This window comes from Strix aluco, chromosome 4 (assembly GCF_031877795.1).
Source record: "Strix aluco isolate bStrAlu1 chromosome 4, bStrAlu1.hap1, whole genome shotgun sequence".
Taxonomy (NCBI): domain Eukaryota; kingdom Metazoa; phylum Chordata; class Aves; order Strigiformes; family Strigidae; genus Strix; species Strix aluco.
In genome coordinates, this window is record NC_133934.1 from 60,440,486 (window position 1) to 60,463,997 (window position 23,512).

The 23,512-nt window shown below is 40.2% G+C and overlaps 1 protein-coding gene across 4 annotated transcripts; it reads right to left on the reverse strand.

Moving 5' to 3' along the window:
• Nucleotides 1-12: 12 nt before the first annotated feature.
• On the reverse strand, nucleotides 13-22,370 carry INTS10 (integrator complex subunit 10). 4 transcript variants are annotated; one of them, XM_074823274.1, is made up of 18 exons: nucleotides 22,214-22,370; nucleotides 21,073-21,140; nucleotides 20,708-20,811; nucleotides 19,547-19,686; nucleotides 18,607-18,688; nucleotides 18,148-18,288; nucleotides 17,566-17,737; nucleotides 16,959-17,128; nucleotides 12,338-12,471; nucleotides 11,413-11,566; nucleotides 10,691-10,773; nucleotides 9,712-9,864; nucleotides 8,477-8,585; nucleotides 8,022-8,101; nucleotides 7,373-7,535; nucleotides 6,331-6,424; nucleotides 2,317-2,394; nucleotides 13-390 (listed from the first exon to the last, which is right to left on the reverse strand). In XM_074823274.1, exons 1-18 carry the CDS (start codon nucleotides 22,340-22,342, stop codon nucleotides 234-236), a joined length of 2,211 nt encoding a protein of 736 aa, XP_074679375.1. In that variant the 5' UTR covers nucleotides 22,343-22,370; the 3' UTR covers nucleotides 13-233. The 4 variants fall into 4 exon arrangements, with proteins under 4 accessions (XP_074679375.1, XP_074679374.1, XP_074679378.1 ...); XM_074823273.1 differs by having other exon boundaries at nucleotides 11,413-11,569; XM_074823277.1 differs by lacking the exon at nucleotides 2,317-2,394.
• Between the last annotated feature and the right edge of the window lie 1,142 nt (nucleotides 22,371-23,512).

Here is a 23,512-nt window from a genome sequence, read left to right on the forward strand (position 1 = left end):
ATTACAGAAGACTTCTTAAACAAAGTTTTATTTATAAAGTTTGATCTCCCCACATAAGAAAACTAAGCAGTGAACAAACACTGAGTAGTGTTTGTGTATTGCAGAACCTGTAACTCACAGGGAGCTTCTCTGACTCTCTGGACAAGTGATTTTCCACTGCCACACTGCTGTTCATGCAATTTAAGAGCCTCGCCCTCTCTTCGTAAGAGACATTGCATCATAATCCGGTTCATTCAAGCAAGAGTCTGAAGCAGCAGTATTTTCTCATTAATGCAGAACCTATGCAAGACCACCATGAGATTTTCCCCACAGCGTGAGACCTGGCGCTCCATGGCCAGGCGGAAATCTTCTTTCACTCCTTTAGTGATACCCCGGGTAACTGTATGATGCCTTAAGTGATGAAGCAAAGAGAGACAGACAAAATCAAGTAACGGTTATTTGGTGCACTACAGTAATTTAAAAGGTGCTGCATGTCACTTACTATACCCGAGTTTATAGGAGACCCAAATAGCTTGTGTGCTATGCTATTTTTTTTAAAAATCATGTGTTGAGTAGCTTACAAGTCTTTCAACAGTTAGAAGTTTCATAAAAGTCTATGCTCTCACTGCTTTGATTATGACTGTGGGGGGGAAAAAAAATGTTGCTGTTCTGGCTAACAGGAAGATCTATTCTCTTAACCCAGCATGTACAAAGTTCTCGCCTGGGGAAAGGAATTTTTTTTTTTTTTCTCTCCACCTTTGCTGCCCAGGCCACTTCCTCCTTGTAATCACTTCTATAAATGGTTGGGGTTGAAAGAAGAGTGAAAAGATGACCCTGCTTTCTCTGGAGGAAGGGGATAGATGGCTGCCACCCTAAAGAGCGGAGGGCATCTTGTACCAGTAGGAAAGCACAGGAAGGAGCTATATAATCCTGTGGGCACTGATCACTCTTGACTAACAAAAGGCGCAGTGAACACTTCACAGGCCAACGCAAAGCCCACATCAAGCCAGGCTGGAGTCCACGTCAGTAGAAGCCAGCTTTTGTGGAGATACTAGACACCAGGCAGGGATTACATTTATTCTGAGCAGAAGTTCAGGACCTGTTTTCAAACAGAACAAAGGTCCAGCTACTGAGCAAGCTAAAGCGATGCTGGCTGGGGAAATTCTTGGGATATTGCCCTGTTAAAGGCCATTCTTATGAACAGTTCTTTGTCCTCACGCTGGCCTGTAGCATTCGATACCTAAATCTTGTCTTTAAGACAATGTTCTGCAGCACCAAAGCACTACACTTTACTTGCACTGGTCCAGAACTGGATAAGTAAGATCAAGACTTCGTACCACCTACCTGTAAGACCTACTTAAGAAGGGAAGCAAAAGATATGCCCTGAAATGAGCACCCTAGCACTACTAAAGGAGCAGTGTAAATTAAATTAGAGAGAAAAGCATAATGCTAACGTTAAGACAAGTTCTGAGTCATGGGTAAGAAGGGAAGAGCTGGGCTGAACCCAGCAAGCACCCTGAAAGACAGAAAGGAAATAAAAAATAAAGGGTGAGGGCATCTGTGCCAATCCAGAGATGCTGGAAACAAGAAAGGAAAAAGTCTGGGAACTACCCTCACCAACAATACTACCCCACCTTCGCTTAAATCTGCAAGTCCAGCATTTGAGAAGAGACTTCTCTGCCAAAACAGTAGAGACCTCTGTAACACGTGGAAAAGGCAAAGAAGAGACTAGCCTGGAGTCTAGTGGGCAATTCATTGATGAGCTAGGCTGAGTGAAGCAAAACTGCACTGAAAGTATTCCAGCATATTCAGTGGTTATGGGAAAAGCCCTGTTTTCCATCTTTACTCTCTTAACCATTGCTGGCAGCCGAGTGCTATGGTCAGTCACAACCTAAAGGAGGATGTGCAACCTGCAGCTACTGAGCAAACCAGCAGCACTTTTAAAGATGTGTCCTGTAACAGCTGGAAAACAGAAAACAGAATTCAGAACAACTTAAAAGAAGAAAAGGAGCTACAAAAGGATGCAGTAACCAGTATTTTGAAAAGTGTTATACTCTTACTAATACATGATTGAACATCAGCATCATTTGGGGGGATTTCTACATTTTTGTTTAAATTCAACAGTGATTATTAAATTGAAAGGACACGGATACTGGCAACTTATGGGAAAAAGGAAAATAAATGTTATAATCGAACAACATGGTTTGCCAGGCAATGTAGGCACAAATGGAGAAAAAAAAAAGATAAATATTGAGTAACAAATTGCTGAAAACCATGGGCAGTAAAACATGTTGACAAAACACAGCACACTATGAGCGGGGTTTTTCCACTTGGTACCTGTCAGCAGTCTGTATGCTGGGCTGTAGCACAGGTATGAATTCCTGCTGCAGTAACCCCATGGGAGGGCTAGAAGTCCTTTAAAAAACAGCAAACAGCAGCATTCAAACACCCACACACAAACTCCCCCTCCGGTGCAAAACAACTCTCCAGAAAAAGGAGCAACAGAGAACTAGAGTGAGACCACACAGCGGTATGACCACCGAGCAGCCGAAGGGGTGCAGGACTTAACAGCATCAAACATGCAAATATCCCCAGATTTCATTGCAAGGCTGTTCTGCAACTGTGGTCTAAATATATACACATATTTTTGGACAGTTACACCAGGAGAAGGGACAGCAGTAGGTGCAAAACCAATTCACAGTTGTACTACGATGAACTGTCGTAGCTCTCCCCAGGAAGCGTGTCAGTCAGAAAAGATTTAATCAGAGGAGCACTGCAGATACCGCAGCTGCCCTGCAGAGCTGGCAAGAGTGCATCAGTGACCCGGGAGAGCCCACCACTTGGGAGTTCAGGGATTTGCTGCTGAGCCCAAGCCAAGTGCATGCACAGCGGGTATCGGCCAAGTTGAGTACATGACAGTGTTTGTTACAGGTTGCCCAAGTATCTTTCATTAGCCCACAGATGGCCTTTTTCACCTTTTCAAATTCAAACTGCATACAAAAATGGCTGTTAGAGGATGGAACAATGTCAGAGCACAAATGCCCACTCAGAGCAACCCCCCATTTATGACCAGGGCCACATGAACTAGCCACCAAAAGGTGTCTCAGCTGAAAGACAGTTTGTCTTCTCTGTGAAGTTAAGTCCTTATCTCTGTGTGCTATCTGTAACACAAGATAATAACCTCACGTGTCCTGCCTAGAGCAAATCCAATGCCCCACCTAAGGAGAAATAAGAAATCTGGTATATAGAGAACAGGCCTAGTTCCTTAACCTAAGTCTCTCAAAATGTCACCTAAATCTTATGAGGCATCTAAGTACTGAGTGCATCGTTCACCCCCATAGATGCTAAGAAGGGAGCAGAGAAGCAAGACTCGCACTTACATCCCTATAATATTTCGTTAGGTGCCTACCTTCAGATCTCACAGGAGGACATTTTCGTTAGTTTCTATAATTTATTGATGAATATGGATGGAGAGCTAAGTCAAATAAAGATGGGACATTTTAGTAGTACATAAACACTCTACAATAACCTGAAATAAACTATTCACAAGAATTATTCAATCAAACAAGATAATTTTTCAAGAGTTCTTGGCATGAATGAGTCCAGTACTTGCAAAAATGGGACACAGGGAACAGAAAATACAAAGGAGAAAGATGTTATTGGTCTCAGAGTGGCAGATGTTTGCAAAAGGGATTCCGCACAACTGTGTATTCATTACTGTTTGCAAGATCTGCAGTCAGAACTAAACATACCCAAGTGCACAATCAGAATAAAAATTACACTTTCAGGATACTTTGTTTCACTTTAAACCAACTAAGCTTTTCCTCCTCTGTCCCCAAGGGGAGATGTGATGGGAACGTGAGTAGAGGCAGAACACTCAACAGCTTTCACATCAAGTTTACACAGTTTGGTAGGCTAAGATTAGACTCATTAGAGTAAGATTTATCAAAAAGAAGAGCACGATATTAATCAGTCATTTCTTGCATATTGTTCTTTTCCTCTTTAACCTCACTAGCTAACACTGCTGCTACTGACATGTATAATCAGTAAAACTATGAAACTTGGCTTGTCTAGAATGGAGTTCAAAAGCATGTAGTGGTTGAATTCAGAGCTCATCGTAGAAGTCTTGTTGATGCTGCAAACAGAATGAGCTGGCTGTATCACCAGTGAAAACCAAAACCATGGACCTTCATATTCCCACAATGGATACAAGCTGTATATATATTCTGCAGGACCCAATTATAAGTCTGCAGGCTACCAAGACCTTACTTGAGCTTTTGAAAACCACACTGCAGTTTGCTTTCCTGGGTTCAGAAAAAATGAATACTAATTTCCTATAAAGTTTAAGGAACTGAGGAAAAGTACTGAAGAAGAACATGGAATTTACCTGAACAGAAAACATCCTCCAAGTCATGAAACAAAAAGCTGTCCTTATAAAAAAACATATAATATCTGTAATACATTTCCCATCAATTAAGATGCAGGATTGCTACATACATTTATGCTGAGGAGAGATCAGGCAAAGGAGAAACTGCTTCGTCTTTGGGCTGTTGTGGCAAACTCACAGAGTCTTCCTGTGCATGACTGAACACTATCTGAGCTGCCCCTGCTAATTATTGGGAGGATCATGCAGCAGCTCATACAACCAGAACTGGTGATAGGTTTGGAAGATGAAAGCCAGCCTGCAGATTTTGAGCCTACCAACCATTGTTCCAGGAAACAGGGCTGTGCTGGCGCACTTCAACTAAAACCCTAGCTGGGGGAGGCTGCTGAGGTCAACACTGCTGGGTCACACCAACCCTGAGCCTCACAGCCAGTCCAGCTAAAACAGTATCTGGGGTACCAGGGGAGTAGATGTCATCTCCGATTAGTGAACTATGCCCCGAACTCTCCCTCCCATCAACTCTCTGATGAAGTGGTTCCTGTCCTACACATCTCAGCCACGTAAAAGACACTGTACACAGCTTTTCCAGCTGGATGGGATATTTGACTGTTGGCTCAATAAGCACTAAGAAATAGACCTCTCTTCTACAAGCATTTCCATCACTGAGAAAACATAATACTGGTCAAAAGGAGGTCAAAGAGAGATTTCTGTCTTGCTAGAAACAAGCAAGCTCGCTACCTATTTCCTGGCTGGTGGGGTCAGAACAGTAAGTAACAGCTAACATGCCAATCAAAATAAAAGCCATAATGCAGAGAAATAGCGCTGAACTATTGCAACTAACTCGAGATAGCAGGTGTAGTCTTCAGTGCTAAGCCCTCTTGCTGACAAAGCCTATTACTTAACATAATACGTAGTGTAGCATACCCTGATTCTTGTTTTCATACAGCTGGTTACAAGCAGTGACATATAGCAAGGATAAGAGTTTGAAAATCTAGAACTTAAAAGAGAAGATTCTCTGTCACATAATTAAGCATTCGTATTTCTTCTTTTTCTTTAATTACACCTCATATCTCATTTTTGTGTTGATTACCTAGAACTCTGGAAAATCTATTTACTAGTCCAAATTTGGATTCAGTTGTCTAATGTTAGGCTCACATTTTTTGAAAGCTTTAGCCCATTTCTAGTTAGTGAATAGCCAGAATACAGTGATCCAAACTGGAATTTCAACAAACTTTAACAGTCCCCCTCTTATAAAGCAAAATACCACAAGTTCTAATAAACAACCAGCATATTCCAAAACATTCTGCTACTAAAACCCTGCATCAGATGCTTGTTCAGTCTTGACTCAATACTAAGAACACCTAGGAAGTTAATCCAAATTATTAATTTCCTTCAGCATCTCGTAATAAACTAAGCAGAATAAGCTTGTTCAGTACATAGCAAGAGATGACCTGCTAGTTCAGACAGAAAGGTTCTTAGAGTCTGCCTACAGTGTAATTTAATTTATGTTTTATACCTAAGTTTTTCATCATTCAGTGGTCTTTCATAACTTTGTTTACGACAAACAGTGCTTTCTGTTCAGCATTACTGTTCAGAAAAATTAGCAACACCTTACATTCATGCCTAATTATTTAAAGAATTCCTGCAAAGTGCAAGTGTCTGCTTGAAAGAGCAATACTGTAATCACTTTAATATGAATCATTCTAAAGCAAATGCCACACTTAAAAATAAATTTCTGTAAAAGTAGGAGTTTAAAGGTAAATAACCCCCAAAAAGAATTCACAGATCAGCAGGAGAGTCAGAAAAAAAAACTCACGGCCTTGTTTGAACTCGTTAGCCAACTCCTTAAATTGAAACTCAAAGACATGACAAACTCACTATCCAGAAGATTACATGAAAGCAAAGACAACCAGAACATACTCCCTTTCTTCTTTCAAAGAAAACAGTAAATGCTTTTTTATCCTTACTTGATCAACATTGCTTGATTTGGCAGCAGTTCCAGATGAATTTTCCCTCCTTCCTGTGTTCTTAAATAAGCAAATTCCTCCAACATATCAATATCTGAAGAAAATGTTAGATTTGAGTAGGGAAAAAATGGTAGAGAATATTCCTTTTTATCCCTCACATCTGAAGCCACATTGCTGAAAGGACAGTCAAAATGAACAGCTATTGAAGTAACTCATTCTTAGAAGTGATAAAGGCCACAGCATGTGTTCCTAATCCTCCACAAATTCATGAGAAACAGCTTTTTAAAGTGCTAAATACAAACATCTGTCAATTTCTTTTCTTTCTTCATATGTACAGACAGACAGAGGTAAAGAAAGCTCATCTCTCCAAACAAATTCCCTGATTGTTTTTACTTCCTTTTACTGCATTGCAGGTCATCAAAGCAGCGCATACTGAGGCTGGGAACGAAGGAAATGCCACCATGGTGGCACATATCACCCTTTTTAGTTTTATGTTTTGGACGCTTATTTTTACTCCCCCTTCTTTTAACACCAGAGCTTTTTTAGATAGAAGTTAGACCCCTTGCTTCCTAGGTACCATGGCCAGATGTCTATTTAGGTTACACACTAAACTGTCCACATGTGTGTGTGCTGATCAAAGCGTATGTCAGATATCTGAATATAAAAATCAAACATCCTTTGCTTACTCAACCCAAAAATCTTACCACACAAGCATTTCATAAACAATAGCCAAAATCATTCAACTCTTCGAAGCACAAGTACTGCTTTATCATTTTTGTTAATAGTCTTGTAGTATAATGCCCTATTTTTCAGAATGGAAGTGCAATTGCAGTGTACTTACGGGTACTCTCAAGTGCCAGAACAGTGACAGAAGGCATATTTATAGTCCATTGTGCACTGCCACCTATTACAAGAGGCTTGCATGGTATGAAAATAAATACAGAGTATGATATACAGAGAAAGCTGCTGCTGAAATTAACAGCTATTTCAACACACCAGCACATAGTTTTAGATGTGAAAGACATTCTTGGTTAAAGGATACTCGTGACATAGTTGAAAAAATTCTCATACTGGAAGTTTCCTTGTTGGCAGATTTTGTTGATGGCTTTCAGGAACAAGTTCTCACCCCTTGGCCACTCATGCTGAAGCAGAACAACTACGTGGCCCAGCGCCATATCATCTCTGCTGTCTGTGAAAGCTCTGAGCTTCAGGGAAAGAAATGACATTGAGACAATCAGGAAACACATGTTGCTTTCATAAATATATGGGATTCATGTCACCTACATTTGTGCAAATACAAAAGAAGTTCCTCAGGAGCGTATTTCATCCTGCCCTAATATATACATTTAAAATAGGTTGGAAATTTCCAGCCAAAATACCAAATTCTTTCCACTGACCTATAAGGGAAGTCTGAGTACAGACAAAAATAATTTAAGATTAATTCTATCTCCCCTGACCAAAACTAAAATGAATAGAAGAAAAAAAAGGGAGAACAAACCCTCCTCCATCAACACTCCCCCCCCACTCTCCCAGAAAAGACTCTCCACAAACCCCTTTAGGTGAGAAGCACTTGAGGCACAGCCCTTCGCACCTAGTCCCACCACTGGGATAAGGCCACATAGTTTCAGGACCCCAGATACATAAACTACACCTTAGACATGAGAGAATTTGAAGCCTTGAGTATAGCTTACCTTGAAACAAGCTAGCAATAGATGAAGGCAGTAAGGCATGATAGCTCTACTGGTACATGGCCAAAGCCTCAAATCAGACCCTGCAATAGAATAGTTTATCATACACTTCTTTAGGGGTCTCATGATTGTTTAAGTTTGAAAAAAATGAGAACAGAGCAAAACAAACCTGCAATTGTCAAATCTCAGGTAGGGAGGAAAACTTTGAAGGTAAATTACAAGTTATTCAAAAAGTGAAGTTACACATTTTAAAAATTTTTGCTTCATTTCTCTTTTGCTTTGGTAGGACTTTGTTACCAATATACTTTAATAGGTACCAGCAGGAAAACCACTCACAAACAGGGATAAAGAACTTCCTCTCTTTTTGTAATTCAAAAAGAGAAGAATTATATACTCAGCCAAAACGCGTGAACTAAAATTGAGCTGACACCAAGTTTAGGGTAGTAGCAACTCCATACCTTTCCTGAATTTAGACTTGACTTTAGGTTGCTCCTCTTGTGCTTTACCTCCTTCTTGTATTGGAAGTAGGATACAGCACATGAGATCAAGCACTTTTTCGCATGTTTGCTATAAAAAGAAGAGAGACGTGATAATGCTAAGTCTAAATTAAAGTTCTAAAAATTCAGGTATGTTAATTAAAAATTTCAGACACTGAAAAAGAAAAAACAATCACAAAATTCTCTGCTAGAACTTGAGTGGACTTAATGCATAACTTAGTCTAGCTGAGCAAAAATACGTAGTTCTCATTAAACAATCTCTGAGAGCCCACATAAGTAATTTTAATTGTGAAAAAATATGTATTGGCATTCCTTATTTCAAGAGTGTAAGATCAATATAACTGCAATCAAAAACTATTTTATTCTGAAGGATTAAGTTTTCAAATTAATTCTTAGAATAGTTTTTAAAAGCTTGTTCTGTCCATGGTAAAAATAGAAAGGAAAATGGCAATCTGACAGCATGACAGAAATACAGAAATGCAATGAATTTTTAATGCTATTTCCTAGAGACAATAAGAGGTCTGTGGGTATACATTATCACATTTCCAATGAAAAAGTAGTAAACTGGAAGGGACAAAAAGACTTGTCCAGTAGCACTAGGATGATGTTAGATCCTAAGAGAACCAGCCTTTATTATTAGTGCTGACACTGACTGACCTCAGACCACCATGCACTCCTGTAATATTAAAAAACACAAAGTATGTATTGCAAAGGTAAAGCAAGTGCAGAGGTCAGGCCAGACAATATTGTTCTGGAGTCTCTTACACTGTCAGTTGATAACTAATGCTTTTCTAAGATGATCACAGAAGTTTCTTTTAAATAAACCTTTTCTTTCCCCTGCCACATGAAGCCTATACCTAAGAATTTACCCTCAATAATTAAACCTGTTTCAGTAAAGTTAAGGAATTCAAATTTAAGGTTACATTTACAGACAACTCAAACACTTGTAGCTATGGAAAATCATAACCCCCTCAAATCATAACTACCTAATAGACTATGTAAGAGAGATGCTAATGGACAGTTAATGTGCCAGGAATGCAATTCTCCTCCCTGTGAAGCATGGATTTTTCAGTAGACCCTGGCTTGTGTTCGATACCCTGTTGAAAGCAGGCTAATGGGAAAATTCAAAGGAAGAAGACAAACAGGAAGCACAGGGCCGTAAGATGAAGGACCAGTGCATAAAATGCTGTACCTACCCGATATTCTCCAAGGGCAAAGTGGCATGTTGCTAACTGGATTAGTGCTCTCTGATTTTCTAGTGACCCTTGTCCTGTAATTTGCTGTGGAGAATGAGAGCCCTGAAGAGCTGCCAAGTGATGTAGGCTGCTAATTGCTTTTTTGTACTGCCCCTTTAAAAAAAGACAAAGGCAGTGTTAGGGTATTCTGTATACAATGGCTTGAAAGATAAAAATAAAAATTTCCTTACAGAAAGCTTTAAAACAGAGCATGTCCAAGTAACAGGGCTTCACAATTTTAATCTAGCAGAACACTCTGCAGTGATGTGCTGTGTACAGGAGTGTGAATAAATGACTTGCAAGGCAGTGAGAAGATGAACAGAATTCTGCTTTAAAAAGCCAGAATTCTGCTTTAAAAAGCCACATTTATAACTGGAACAAATGATCACGCACTTCAGAGTTAGTAATTACTTTATCTAGACTAATATTGAAATAGCTCTTGTTCAGATACAAGTGCAGGAAAAATAAAAGACCCCCAAAGGAAAAATATTTAAAACCAAGCATTGTTCTATAGATGGTATTTGGAATGAGTAGTCAGCCTAATTTCTAAGAAGAATGATAAATTTTAACCGAGATGTTAAAATCTTCTGCTGTTTGAAAATTCTTCTGATTGTCTTCCAATATAACGCACCAACAGAGGAATAAAATGCAATTTTCTTCCATAACACTCTATATATGTGCTGGTCAAGACGCCAACACAGAGGTCTCTTCCATATGCCAAAACTAGCTGGACTCAACAGCTATTGGGACAGGAATATCCTAAGTAGGTACCCAGCTCGTGGTAAGAATGGTATGATTCCATCCCCAAAAGGGTCATCCTTTAAAGGATAAAATTAGTAGACACTTAAAGCAGTCAAACTGACTAATCAAAACAGCTATTCACTAGAGGAAGAGCAATGTAATGGTGTCATTTCTACTAGCTTTTACTTTATTTTTTTACCTGGTAGATGATCATGTCTGTAAGAAAGATTCTTAACCAAAGCCAGGTGTCTGTCTTCCATGACAAACAAATTCTGGTGAACTCTGTGTAAGTGGTCAGAGAAGAAAAAATAAAAGAGAAAATGAAGCATTTCACAGCTTTGGGTTAAAAATCAATTATCTAGCAAAAAAGAAAAGCAGAATTTAAAAATGAAAAAAGGAAACAGTAAGAGTGTGAAATCTTTCCAATATAGGACATTCTCTTCCTATACAATCATATTTTGACTATACTTCCCTTCACAGTGTTCAGCAAATCTAAAAGCAGCTAGGTGGTACTATTTGTCTGCTTTTTAGAAGAGAAATTTGTTTTCAAGATTATCACACCAGATATTATCAGAAAGGGAGAGACACAGTAAAGACACATCTTCTTAAGCATGAAGTAAAGCAGCCATTAGCAGTACATCCTCACCAAGTATTACCAGCCCTACTACTAACCAACTGTTCCTTCAGTAAAACCTGCTTCCATGAGGTGTGGGGGTGAATAAGCAAAGATGCATGAAGAGTGAAACAAAATCCAGGAACAAAATAATCAGAAATGCAACAACTGATAAAACTTATTGGAGCTTAGATCAAAAAAACTCAGGACCCAAAGTAAATGACAGGAATTCTATTTTAACAATAGTAAAATTACTTCTACGCACAGCAATAAAGCCTAAGTGCAACTCTGCCTGCAGTTAGCCTTACCTTTGTCAAGTGATTCCAGAGAATAGAGCAGCTCCCAGCTCTCTCTTGCCAGTTTAAAGCTCTCTAATACTTCAATAGAGTTTGCAAGATCTGCCTTGTTTACTGTAATATGACGACTTCGTGCCTTCCCAGAAGGATCCTCATCATCTGAGCTCTGCTTAAGAGTCCATATAAAACAAAAAGATTCACTTCTTAATTTATACTTATTTCAAAGGACTCTAAAGTCACAGAAATTCCACTGAACACAAGAAAACAATTCTGTACTAGAGATGCCAGTGTCCTAGTTTAGGTGCCTTTAAGTGACTTTTCACTTAGCTTGTTTTAATATTTAGAACAATCTGATTTGCTACCAAGAAACTCAGTGGTATAGTGTGATAAACAGTATCCCGAAAGAACTGATTCTGTTAAACACAGTGTACCGCCACTGAGCTTCAGCCAGATTATCTGTTACACTTTACACTATCACTCAGTTTAAGCCTACAGTGGCTTATGCAAAGGAAATGTAATTCTTCTGTAAGTGCGTACTTCTACCAGCAGAGAAATTCTATAAAATAGTGGGTTTCTACTATTAAAGAAATAGATGTATTCACAACTCCAATCATGATAAATCAATTCATTTGGAGGTTTAGTTGTAGGACATCTGATGGCTATAGCTACGATTTTTAACAGGCTTCTGCAGTTTCTGCTGAACTCCTTCAAGTTAAAGTATTCACATCCAGCACACATGTCTACAGGAATTACTACACAAGTTGTTTTATTCTTGCTGGCTTTAGCCAAACAAATCTGTTTGCAAATTGAGGTCATAAACAGCTATTCCAGAGTAGCTCTAAAAATATGTCTATTGCATGTGTGTCAAAACCACTATTGTCTAAATTCCTGTACCAATGCCTTTCTTGTTATGAACGACAAAGTCTAGAAAAGTTACCATTGTCTTTTCTCTTCCTTCGGCAAGTTTCCTCTTTTTGTGTATGTGTTTGTTACGATCAATATCTGTATCACCATAGATGTTGGTCACATCCTCAAGAAGAACCAGGGGGGCTTGGTTTGGAGCATTTGGACCTGGATTTAAAGACAAATTAATTCAAGATTGCTCTAAACTGATCTGAAAGGTCTCATGCCTACATCAAGCTGGTTTTGTTTCCTTCCCAAGTAATGATTATAATGCTAGAGAAAACGATCTGAAATTAATTCACTTAAAGTTGCATAAGCTTAAACTATGCTGGTAAAGCTACGGTTTTCCCAAAGCAGCCTTACAGTAAAGGTCAGAATGCATTTACCAGATGTCACAAGAGTTTGCTTGAGAGCTTCAGAGTATCTTTGAATCCTTTTCTTATGGAGCAGTCACAAGATATACTCAGGAAGCAGGTGTTCTCTCATCAAGCATTATTTGCTTTTATGTAAGTACAACTATTCAACAAGTGAACAGAACAAACAGCTCTGAACATGGCAAAGCACAGCAATATTCTCAAAACATTCTCATGAGAAACCAAAGCAATATGCTGACAGGCACTGATGTCTCAAAGAAGTGTATTTTATACAAAGAGTGTATTTTATCACAGGATTTCCCCAGTAGGATCACTCAGTGTCAGCTTTGCACCCACTGATTTCAGTGTACAGAATTAAACCTTTAATTGACTGCCAGAGCCCATCATAACTCCTCAAAGCCTCTAGAGAAGCCTCACTCTGAAGCAGAGAAGACATAATTTCTACTTCCACTGGTGTCATAGAAAATCCGGTGGGATCTGGTATCTGTTATTTCAGACCTCAGTGCTGAAGTTTCATTAGATATAAAATAGGAACAACACTTCTTCATTTCAAACAACATTGGTACATGGCCACCAATGAGAAAGCTTTCCTTCCTAAAACATTTTCTCCTTTTGCACAATCAAGTTGTATATAGATGTGCAAAGCTCAGACAAAGAGAAATATACAGGAAAGGGGAAACCCATTAATCTGTGTTCCCTTTTGGAAATCTCCACCAGACAAGACAGTAGCGCGGACAAGTGTTTTCAGTACATGCATTTCTGTTTCTATTTGCAGAGAGATATGAGGCTAAGGTCTCATTCATAATTGCAAAGAACTCATTTGAGAGCTTAGTATAATGACAATCCATTTAATCTCTTGACATAAAAGAACTTACATTAAGCCTTTCCCATCACAAAGGTGATGTATAAGGAGTCCACTACAACAGAAGTTAATGTTACAAGAAACAACCAACCTGTCATGCTTAACAAATAATGTTACCTCCCCTTTGACTATGTTCAAAATAAATACCACCACTGAAATGTCCCCTACACAAAGGCTACAACACATTGCAATCAACTCTCCTGTACCATCGTGTATTCCACTGTGTTGGAATTTAACTTGTATGAACTGAAAATAGAGCCAAATCGTAATGTAGAAAACTGCATTTGTAAGAAACAGATATGAAAGTACCACAACTGGGATGCTGGAAGAGTTTTATCACTAGAATCTCAAGAGCTGCCTACTTCCAACACCTGAGAAGAAAAGAATGGGTTTTTCTTTTACTCATAACTGGTGTTCATTCAAATCAGTAAGTGCTTTGCTTTCCAAAGAAATGTTCTCTTCTCAGTAGCAGGCAAGTGCACTGCAGCCTTGATTCCAAAACCTCTAGTCCTAAAACCAAACAAAACCTAACCTCACCCTTGACCTGAAAACCTTCTCTTACATTACTGAAAATTACAAGGCCATACAAAGAGCAGTTCTGTGCTTTTCTGTCTAACTGAGCTCTAGAATCTAAGCTTACAGAGCTTTTAATTGATTTCTAGCAGAGAGTTTTATAAATAAACCCTAAAAGCATCAGTCCAAACAGCAGCTCCTGCCAAGCCTGCAGGCAGCCTGAGTTATGAGAGGTGTGAATTGCCTAATTCATTTCTCAAGTCTCCAGCAAGGCAGATAATGAATTATGTAAGAGAAATGCATTGAAAAGTTTTCTCTCAAGAGGTTTCTTGCAAATCCATGCACATGAGGAGAAAGTCGCAGATCAAAGCTCAGAGCTACTGGATTAAGGAGGAGACAGCTTTTTTCCCCACCACTACACTTCCAAAATACACAGGATTCTACATTACTACAGTGAGCCCTCCAAACAGAAGGAGGAAAAACCCTGATGATAGAAAGGATACGAAAGGCACTGAATACCACTGGACTTTAATGCTAAAGCAGAAATGTGTAAAAGATGTCTTGGAGATATTTTTGTGATGTCAGAAAATGACAGAGGATGTCCACAAATGCGGCATCCAGGATGTCTTGATGTCCAGAAATGCTGCACCGAAGGGACTGCACTCTGCTATCTCAGTATACATTCCTTTTTTGGTGGTTCAGTCTGAAAACATGGTCTTTAACATACTTAATTGTACAGCTTAGAAAGGAACATTTTCACCAGTGCTTTACTTCCTTTCTCCCGCACCTCAGAATCAAGCAGCTTAAACTGTATGCACAGCTAAAGTATCTCACTGCCCCACCATAACTCTTCTTTCCTCTGGATAGAACAAAAAACTCAACTCAATTAGTTCCTGTATTTGTTAAAGCGACACACATTTTTTGCATACAAGTTGCCATGTCATTTGTCTTCTGAGCTTAGCTATCTACTGACACTGTTCAACTGCTTATCCAACTTTCTGTAAAGTTGTTTAAAACCCATCATTTGTATTGAGTGCTTCATTACTCAAATGATCATTTGCTCCATGCAGGAAATTGTGATGAAACTTATGAACACAACATATAATTAAAATTGTAATTTTACCATGGATCAGTAATTGTAGTCTTAGTAAGTACTGATTACCTATGGTGACAATTGTTATTGTTGCAAGGAATTCCCTAGCAGTAAGTGAAGAAGCAGGAAATGCATGCTATTGAAGAGTTGAAAATTACTCTTTGAGATGCTGTTTATTTCAGCAAGTTCTAAACAAACTGGAGGTTAAAGAACTTCCCTCAGCTTCTGGGCCATCGCTGAAAAGTCCAGTTAATCCCTGAAGAGGCAACCCAGGGTGTTCCAACCAATCTGATATGCCCTGTGAGAGATGACTTGTAACTCCCCCAAACAGGGCCCGAGAGAAACAGGCCTGTGAGAAACGGAGACTGAGAAAAACAGCCTGAGAAAGAGATAAAGGATGGGGGGAGCAGAGGCCCTCTGAGCCAAGGAGTGTCTCTAAACACTTGCAAGTAACAAAACTATAGTCACAGGGAGGATAGTGTGAAGTTTGGAGCTGATAAGGCTGCCTGGAGAGCACAGGATGCAGCTGGAGGAGGGAGCCCTGTGAAGACAGGACAGTTCTGCTCTGGTGCATCTTGTAAAGTTTCAAGAATCTTCTGTTCGGTGAATGACCTTTGCTTCATTATCCATGAAATGCATATTAAAGTTGACACCCCTGCATATGCTAATGAAAATTAACAAGATCACGCTAGTTACATCATCCCATGATGCACTTTACCCCTTCCCATACATGGGATACGTAGATAGGTAGGTCAGCCTAGGGGAGTGACCCAAGGAAAGTGTGTATAAACTGAGGGAGGGCGAGGAGTGAAAGGAAAAGAAGTAGTGAAGAGAAGAGAATGGACGCATCCTTGAACCCTCATTGGTGGGACCAATGCAGCAACCCGGACCAGTGATCTCTATTTCTACCTCTCTCTCTTTTTTTTTTTTTCCCCTTTTTCATTATTATCATTAAGTAATGCAAGGCATACTATATTGCTTGCCGTAATTTGTTGTATACTTAGTCAATTATCGCATATCCAATTAGAACATTGTGGGAAATTAATAAATGTCTGAACTTTGAGACCTGTCTCACCGTTGTCCACTCTGTTGGGGATTTTCTAATCCAAATCACTCGCCTCCCTTGTTTGAGCGGGACGTGACATGCCCCAAATGCAGACTTCAATGGGTAGGAAAAAGCACAAATAACATTCATACTTTAAATGTCCAATTTACAAATTAATTACAGATTAGGATTAATGTGCAAAGCACACCTTAGAGATTATGCTTAAACTATATAAAGAAAGCCAAAGAAAGCTTAAGAATTTCAGGAAATCTTTTCCTATTCAGTTTTTATTTGATTAATTATAAATTTGTTGTGTGTTCCCAATGCAAAAATATCTTCACTTATTTTGTGGAAGCTTTTTGTACAATCTTTTGACTGAAGGAAGCCAGGAAAATATCAGCTTCAAAGAAGCAGAATCAGAGGAGAAAATGAAACAAACGTGATGCTCATGGAAGAGTAGGAACCAACCCTATGGATGTTTCTCATAACATCTTGTCTGTTACTTTTCTCTTTGCTAGACAACTAACTGCTGCTAGCCAAGGCTGAAACCACGATGCTAAGTGAGATTGATCTTTGGTCTGATCCACTACAACAGTTGTCATGAACTGCTTCTGCTGGCAGGACTAATGGCTTGGGAGATTTTTAAAAAAGACCCATGTCACTTTGTAAGATGATTGTTTCAAAAGACTAATGAGAAAAGGTCTTTCAAGACATTAGCGATGAAATCACAAAGAACTCTTTACAAAAGTTGAAACATCAGAAACTAACCTTGAAAGAGTGATGGCTGGATGTTGCTGACATACTGGAATGCATTTTTGAAGAAGACCAACATCGTGGAATACACTACTTGATTCTTATATTTAGCATGTGCATCACTATCAAAGTTACTGATGTATCTGCAGAGGTCTTTCATTCGATGCAAAATATCACCGAAACTTCTGAGGAAGAGAGACAAAAAGAAATTAGGATGTTACACAGACTCCAAAACTAAAGGAAAGAATGCATAGTGAATATGAAAAACTTAATGAGGGAATCCCCCAGCTGCAAGTCAGGGGGAGCTAGGAATGCACACCTGTGAAACTTCACTAAACATTTACCATGTTTCTCTTTGCTGAGGCACCTGGGGAAGGATACCTCACAGTACTATAGTTCTTATGCACGACTTTCATCAACAAAGATTTAGTTTTGAGACTAATTTGAAAGTGCTCCCTGGATCCATGTTTTTATTTTACATTGTACAGTCTTGAAAGAAGAGTTACACTGAATTTACACAAAATGCCATCATGTTAAAATCCTTCTTCAACACATCTCTTTAAGAATTAAAAAGCCAAATTCTCCTTGAGAAGAAATACCTGGAAAAGTATGCATTTCTCACCTTCTTCCCTTATCCATTTGCCATTCACACCTCATTCCCACCACAGACAATATTTTAAATAGCCTCTCCCAAGGATCTGTAATCTGGGATGATTTCTCTGTGAGACCATCTATTACGTATTTTTGAGAGCTACGCTTGCTTGGAGACATAATATCAGAGGAATCTTGTGAACCTAGGAAAACCAGCACATTTGTCTCTTCATAAAGAAATCAAACCAACTTATTTATTTTCAAGAAGGAGACATGCAAAAATGTACATCGGAGCTTTCTGGGTAACCATTCTTTACTGAGAAGGCTAACAGGGAGCAGTAGGCCTTTCTGCCTCCTCGTACAAGAGTGCTGATAGGCTCCATAGGAGATCTTGGAATTTGGTCCTACCTCTCAGTACATAAGCTGAGGCATCATGAGCATCATGACTAAGCGGTTGAAGCACTGTGAGGTGTTTTGGTATCAAAGAACTAAGAAACATCAAATACTATTAATTCTTGTCTACGGGATACATTACATAAATTCATTTATGGACATCACTTCAGTAATACTAAAATACATCCTAAGAAAGTTAATTTTGTAAAAATATTCTTACCTTGATATTGGCTTTCTGTCTGTGTAGATCTAGTTACATAGTTAATATAGAATTCTGCTGCTTTATTCAGATATTTATATAACAAGCTGGCAGGAAGTCGAACATCAGGGTTGTTAATTATTAGAGGGAGAACATCACAAACTAAAATAGAAAACAAACCAAAAATTCCTTTAGGCTTGTGGGGTTTTTCGTTCTGTTTGTCCTAAGTAATGTTCCTCAATCAGCAATGTAAGCCTCCACCCGTGGCTGACCATACACCACAAGGGATCACAAAGAATCTCACATGAATGACTGCAATACCAATTTGTACCATATGGTCAGTCTGGCCTAATGTGACCTGAGCCCCTTCTGACTAAAGCGGTTTTCTAATCTTAATATCTTGAAAGTAGTTTACTGAACTCAGAATCTTGCCACACTAAAAGGTTGTATAATAAAACAAGAACATTAATATTTTCTTACCAAATAATTTTCTAAAACAATTCACTGGGGATTCTTGGTCTTCAATACTTTCAGCATCTAGTAACGTTTCTCCAAGGCCTACCTGTGTAAGCAGAGGTGAAAATCAAACACTGGACCAGTGGTTTTAGAAACTTTTTGAACTGCAATTCAATGGAATTGAACAATAATTCAGTGGATGCATGAGTAGCAATTCACTACATGGCAACTGCATGTGCTAGTCTCTAAATATATAGTTAAACTATCCCTACTGAAAAGCAATGCCAGAAGATAGTAAAACAAGACCAAGAGAAAAAACTTTGCATGCAACTGTATCGGTAAAGATGTGCACAGACAGGTGAAAGTGATGGAGGTACCAGGCCTTAAAGTTGCAGCTTGTTACTGAGTTGTAGTAATTGACTCTGCACTCTGCCTGATGCTAGTACGAGCCAGAACACGTTAGTGTTAAGTCAGTCTCAGAACTATCAGATTTTGTAGTCATTAAACTATTTTAAACTATCCTTAAACTGTCCTTACAGTAGGACATCATTTAAAGAGCTCCAGCTGTAGTTTTGTAAGTCAAACACACTGCTTGTTAGAGTCTAGTTATAACCTCAAAGCACTCTGCCCTCAATGAGACTTTACTGACAAGCTGAAGCAATATTCTTTCTTAGTCTGTAATACTCCTCTACACTCTTTTTTGTGCTATTCTGCTTTTTCAAAAAGCACGAAATATTCTTTGCATTTAAAAACGAAAAAATTGTTTTATTTGCTTCCATTTGTTTTCTGCCCAATTCTTTTCTGGTGGTAACCTCAAAATATAGCAATCTGAACTATTACCACAATTAAACATGCATACAAAGACTCATCCTCTCACTAGGCAAAGGAAAATACATTTCAGCAAAATCTCAAGAAACAGAACACTAATATCCTGAATAGTTACTATGAGCTTCTCTTCTCTTACCCCATGTTGCACCACTGTCTCTGGGAAACGTCGCAGAAGTAGTAATAGCATTTCTGCCCTTTCTAATGTGTTAAAACACTGCTCTGTGGCCTTCAGTAACATTTCACACTGGACCCGACCAGGAAGGGTTTCAAATAATCCTTAAAAAAAAAAAAAAATTAAAATGTTTATCTTACTATGTCTGAATTGTAAAGGTGACTGACAAAGGGTAAAAGACTGGTCAACATCACCTTGATGTGCAGAGTGAAAGAGACTTCCTTATACTTTTTCCTGCTTTTAGTATCTATGCCTGGAAAAAAAAATGGCTGTTTCTTTCAGAGAAGACCATATCAATATTTATCTGTGTTTATTCGGGTGCACAGAACTTGAATTAGCAAGTAAGACTGTTAATAAGTAGAATACTGAAAATCCTAATACTTAAGTATTTGACATTTTAAGATGCTTTTTCAAGAATGTTCATTTATTTTTTTACTTACATACACTTCTATGATTAATACTTTCTTTATTAAAAGGTAGCTTTTTCAATTTAAACTTCCAGTGAGACATTAAAAAGAAACCAACATGTTCCCCCTGTACATTTTATGTATTCTCTTTGAAAAATAAACACGCACCATGAAAAAGCATGTTTCCTTAACTGGAATAGCCTGTATCCAGTTACACACTGCCTGTATGCAGTTACACACTGCTTATCCTTAGAGCTTCTGAAGCACATATTCAAACAGTAGATTATAATTTGTCAGGTGTAAATCCTGCTTTCAAAACTGCCTGTGGTTGCCAGCAGTGAATGCCAAGCCTTTCTGGTCACCATTCATTTTCATAACCCTCACTTCATAGTATGAATTCACCTGGGTTTTATGATCATTTGTTGTTCTCTGCAATCAGTAAGACGATGATTCATTATTCCCTATGCAATCTCTTTTCTAAGTGCCTGTTGTTCTGGCAGACTTAGTCTATCCATACCGGAGACAAAGCAATGGGAATCAGCTTCTTGTGTCCCTTCGTGTTTCCTAAGCCTAAGACACCAAATGAAGTCTCTAAGGCTGAACTGAGAAAAAAAATCTGCAGCCCACAAGCAAAGTTAAAAAGACTGACATTTACTTGCCACACTAGATGTGTAACCAGAGGTCTTGTCTTTCAAGATTCACTAAATAGAATCCTTACCTCTTAAAAATTGTGTCTGCTTGTCCTGTGAGTCATTCCTTAATGCTGATGTAATAACGCTAATCTCCCTCCATACAGCAGGTTGGTCTGGAAAATTCACAAACCTGTAATAAAGTTTGAGGGAAGGAATGCACTGTGATCTCAAAATCTTTTTCCAAGACAAAACCTTCCTATGAAAGAAAGTGCACGGGCAAATGCAAAATAATACCTTGCTTTTTGCTGTTTATTTTTAATTAATAAGACCTTTTCTGCTTAATTTATCCACACGGATTTCCGAGAACACTCACATTATATTTTTGGAAACTCTGACGTTTATGGAAACAAGCACCTGGCATAACTGTAGAGTTCCTGCCCTGATTACTTACATGTCGTAGAGCAGCCTGCCCGCAGACGCTGTCCTTTCGGCATTCCTCTCAATAGTGTACATCTCATACTGCAAGATGGAAGAACAGAACATCAACCTTCTTGAATACATTTATGAATCAGATTAGTCCTTCCACTCTAAACCACTGTCCCCAATTTGCCACAGCAGTCTGAACAACAGAAAAAGGCCCGCAACATTTGCTGTAGAAATTAGCTGAGTATAGACTGTCTAATCCCACATTAAATTAGGCATAAACTTCTGTATGATAATGCTCTAATATTAACATGCTGGCTTTACTTTTACACAAATAAAAAACTTAGTGAGAATTCAAAGAGTTCTTTGATCAGGGATTGTTTCCAGTCAAATGCAAAGCAAAAACCCAAGCTATTACAAAAGCCAGAGAGGTACTTTAAATCTCTATTAGGAATAGCTTTTTTGCAGCAGCAAACCCAAATGTTTCATCATGTGCAAATACAAGAATCAGAAAGGAACCTTCCCCTCAGTTATTAAAAAAACAACACTTTCACCTCTTTCACAAAGTACTCATTGGAGTGGATTTTAGTGCAGTGAAACACAACGAGCAGTTACAAGCTCGCCACTTTATTTTTAACCACTGGACACCACAGTGAGAGGCTGGGCACCTGCGGCACCACCACTGCACGGCTCTGCGTTTCCCGACAACGTCTTGTGCGTTCAGGGAGGCGTGAAACGTGACGAAGGAAGTCGGCAAGAGTGTTGGGCAGCAAAATACAGATGCTGAGTCCGACCCCTGTCACGGGTGCTCGGTCAGACCCTTTTGGCGATGCTGGGCCAGGCCTCTCGCTGGGTGCTAGGCCTGGACGCCTGTCAGGGCGCTGTGCCTAGCCCCCGCCACGGGCGCCGGGCCTAGCCCCTGCCAGGGGAGCCGCCCTCCTCCGCACCCCGCGCAGGGGTCTGCCGCAGCCGCTAGGCTGAGGAACGGCCGGAACGGCGGCGCTGCGAGGCGCTGCCGGGACCCCGTCACCACGGCAACCGGCCGCCCCGCCCCTCCGCCCCCATGGGCCGAAACGCCAGTCAGTCAGGCAGCGCCCGCCGCAAGGCCGTGTGGGGGAGCGGGGCGCCGCGCCTTTACGTTGCGCCGCTGCGGCAGCGGTGGCGCTTACCTGTATGTTGAAGTCGGCGGGGTAGAGGCTCCGCGCCGTGATGAGCCAGGCCTTGGCCGCCCACAGGTCCCCCGGCACCAGCTCGCGGGCCCGCTTCACCAGGAACTCGCAGTCCCCCTGCGCCGACATCTTGCGCCCGGCCCGGCCGCCGGGCGGCGCGCATGCGCCCCGCTGCTCCGGGGCGGTCTCTGCCGCTTCTCCGCCCCGCCCCGGCGGCGCGCGGCTGCCGCCATTTTGGAAGCGGGCAGGCGAGCTCCCGTGCCAGCGGGGCGGCTCCGCTGGGCCGTCGTTACTCTTTGTGCCGGTCCTGGGATGTGTGTGTTTTCTGTGGTGGCCGCTGGGTCGGAGCTAGGGAAGGGGAAAGAGTCCGGAGTGGCTGGCAAGGGGCTGCAAAGACTTTGAGGGTGTGTAAGCCAAGATGTCTTGCTAACATTTTTTCGTCTTGGTTTTCGTTTTGCTAAACGTTTTTTACTGAGAATAAAGTAGGTCAGTGCCAGTGTAGCTTCTGGAATGTGCAGACACAGCTGCAGGTTGGTGATTTCGTGAAGAAGAAAGGGGGTTGAAGATAAGGCTAATAAATAAGGCAGGTGCGGCCTATTCTTGAAGATAACAGGAATAAGGACAGGGCAAATTAAAACAAACCAGCTCAAGACACAACACAGCCGCACAACATCTCCTAAACAGACCTTTGTGAGCATGCGTGAGCACTGAGGTCAACCAGCAGACACGGTGAGGAAGACTACTGGTGACCACCAGGGACCCCTCGAGACCACCACCCAGCAAGAAACTGCATGTGTTACTACGATGCAGATATTATAATTAGTTCCAGGAAGTCTAATGCATATGTAACTCATTTCTCGGAAAAGTTATGAATATGTATCATCTCACTGTATATTGGCTGCCGCTTATAGATCTGAGGTGCGCTCACTTTTGTGAAGCTATTTGTGTGTGTGCCCAGTGCTGCAATAAAGACTGCCTGCTGTCTAACACTCCAAAATGAGTCTTAGAGAGTTCCTCTGCCGGCTTTTACAATAACAGGTGGGAGTAGGCTGAGGAGGACCTGTGGAGCAGGAAGTTTGGGAGTTGGGAGGGAGGACTACAGTGATTTCATGTAGCCCAAGGCAATAGTTTGGGCTCCTAAAACTTGCAATTTACCATAGGGAATTTTGAGAACCAAGGTAAAAGGGGCCTGCTCTTCAGCCTTTGGCAGCTAGTATGATAGCTGGTAGGAGACTTGCCAAGCTACCTTCAAGAAACCTGTCTATTTGGCCCAGTGGACAGTGTCATGGGTATAATGAT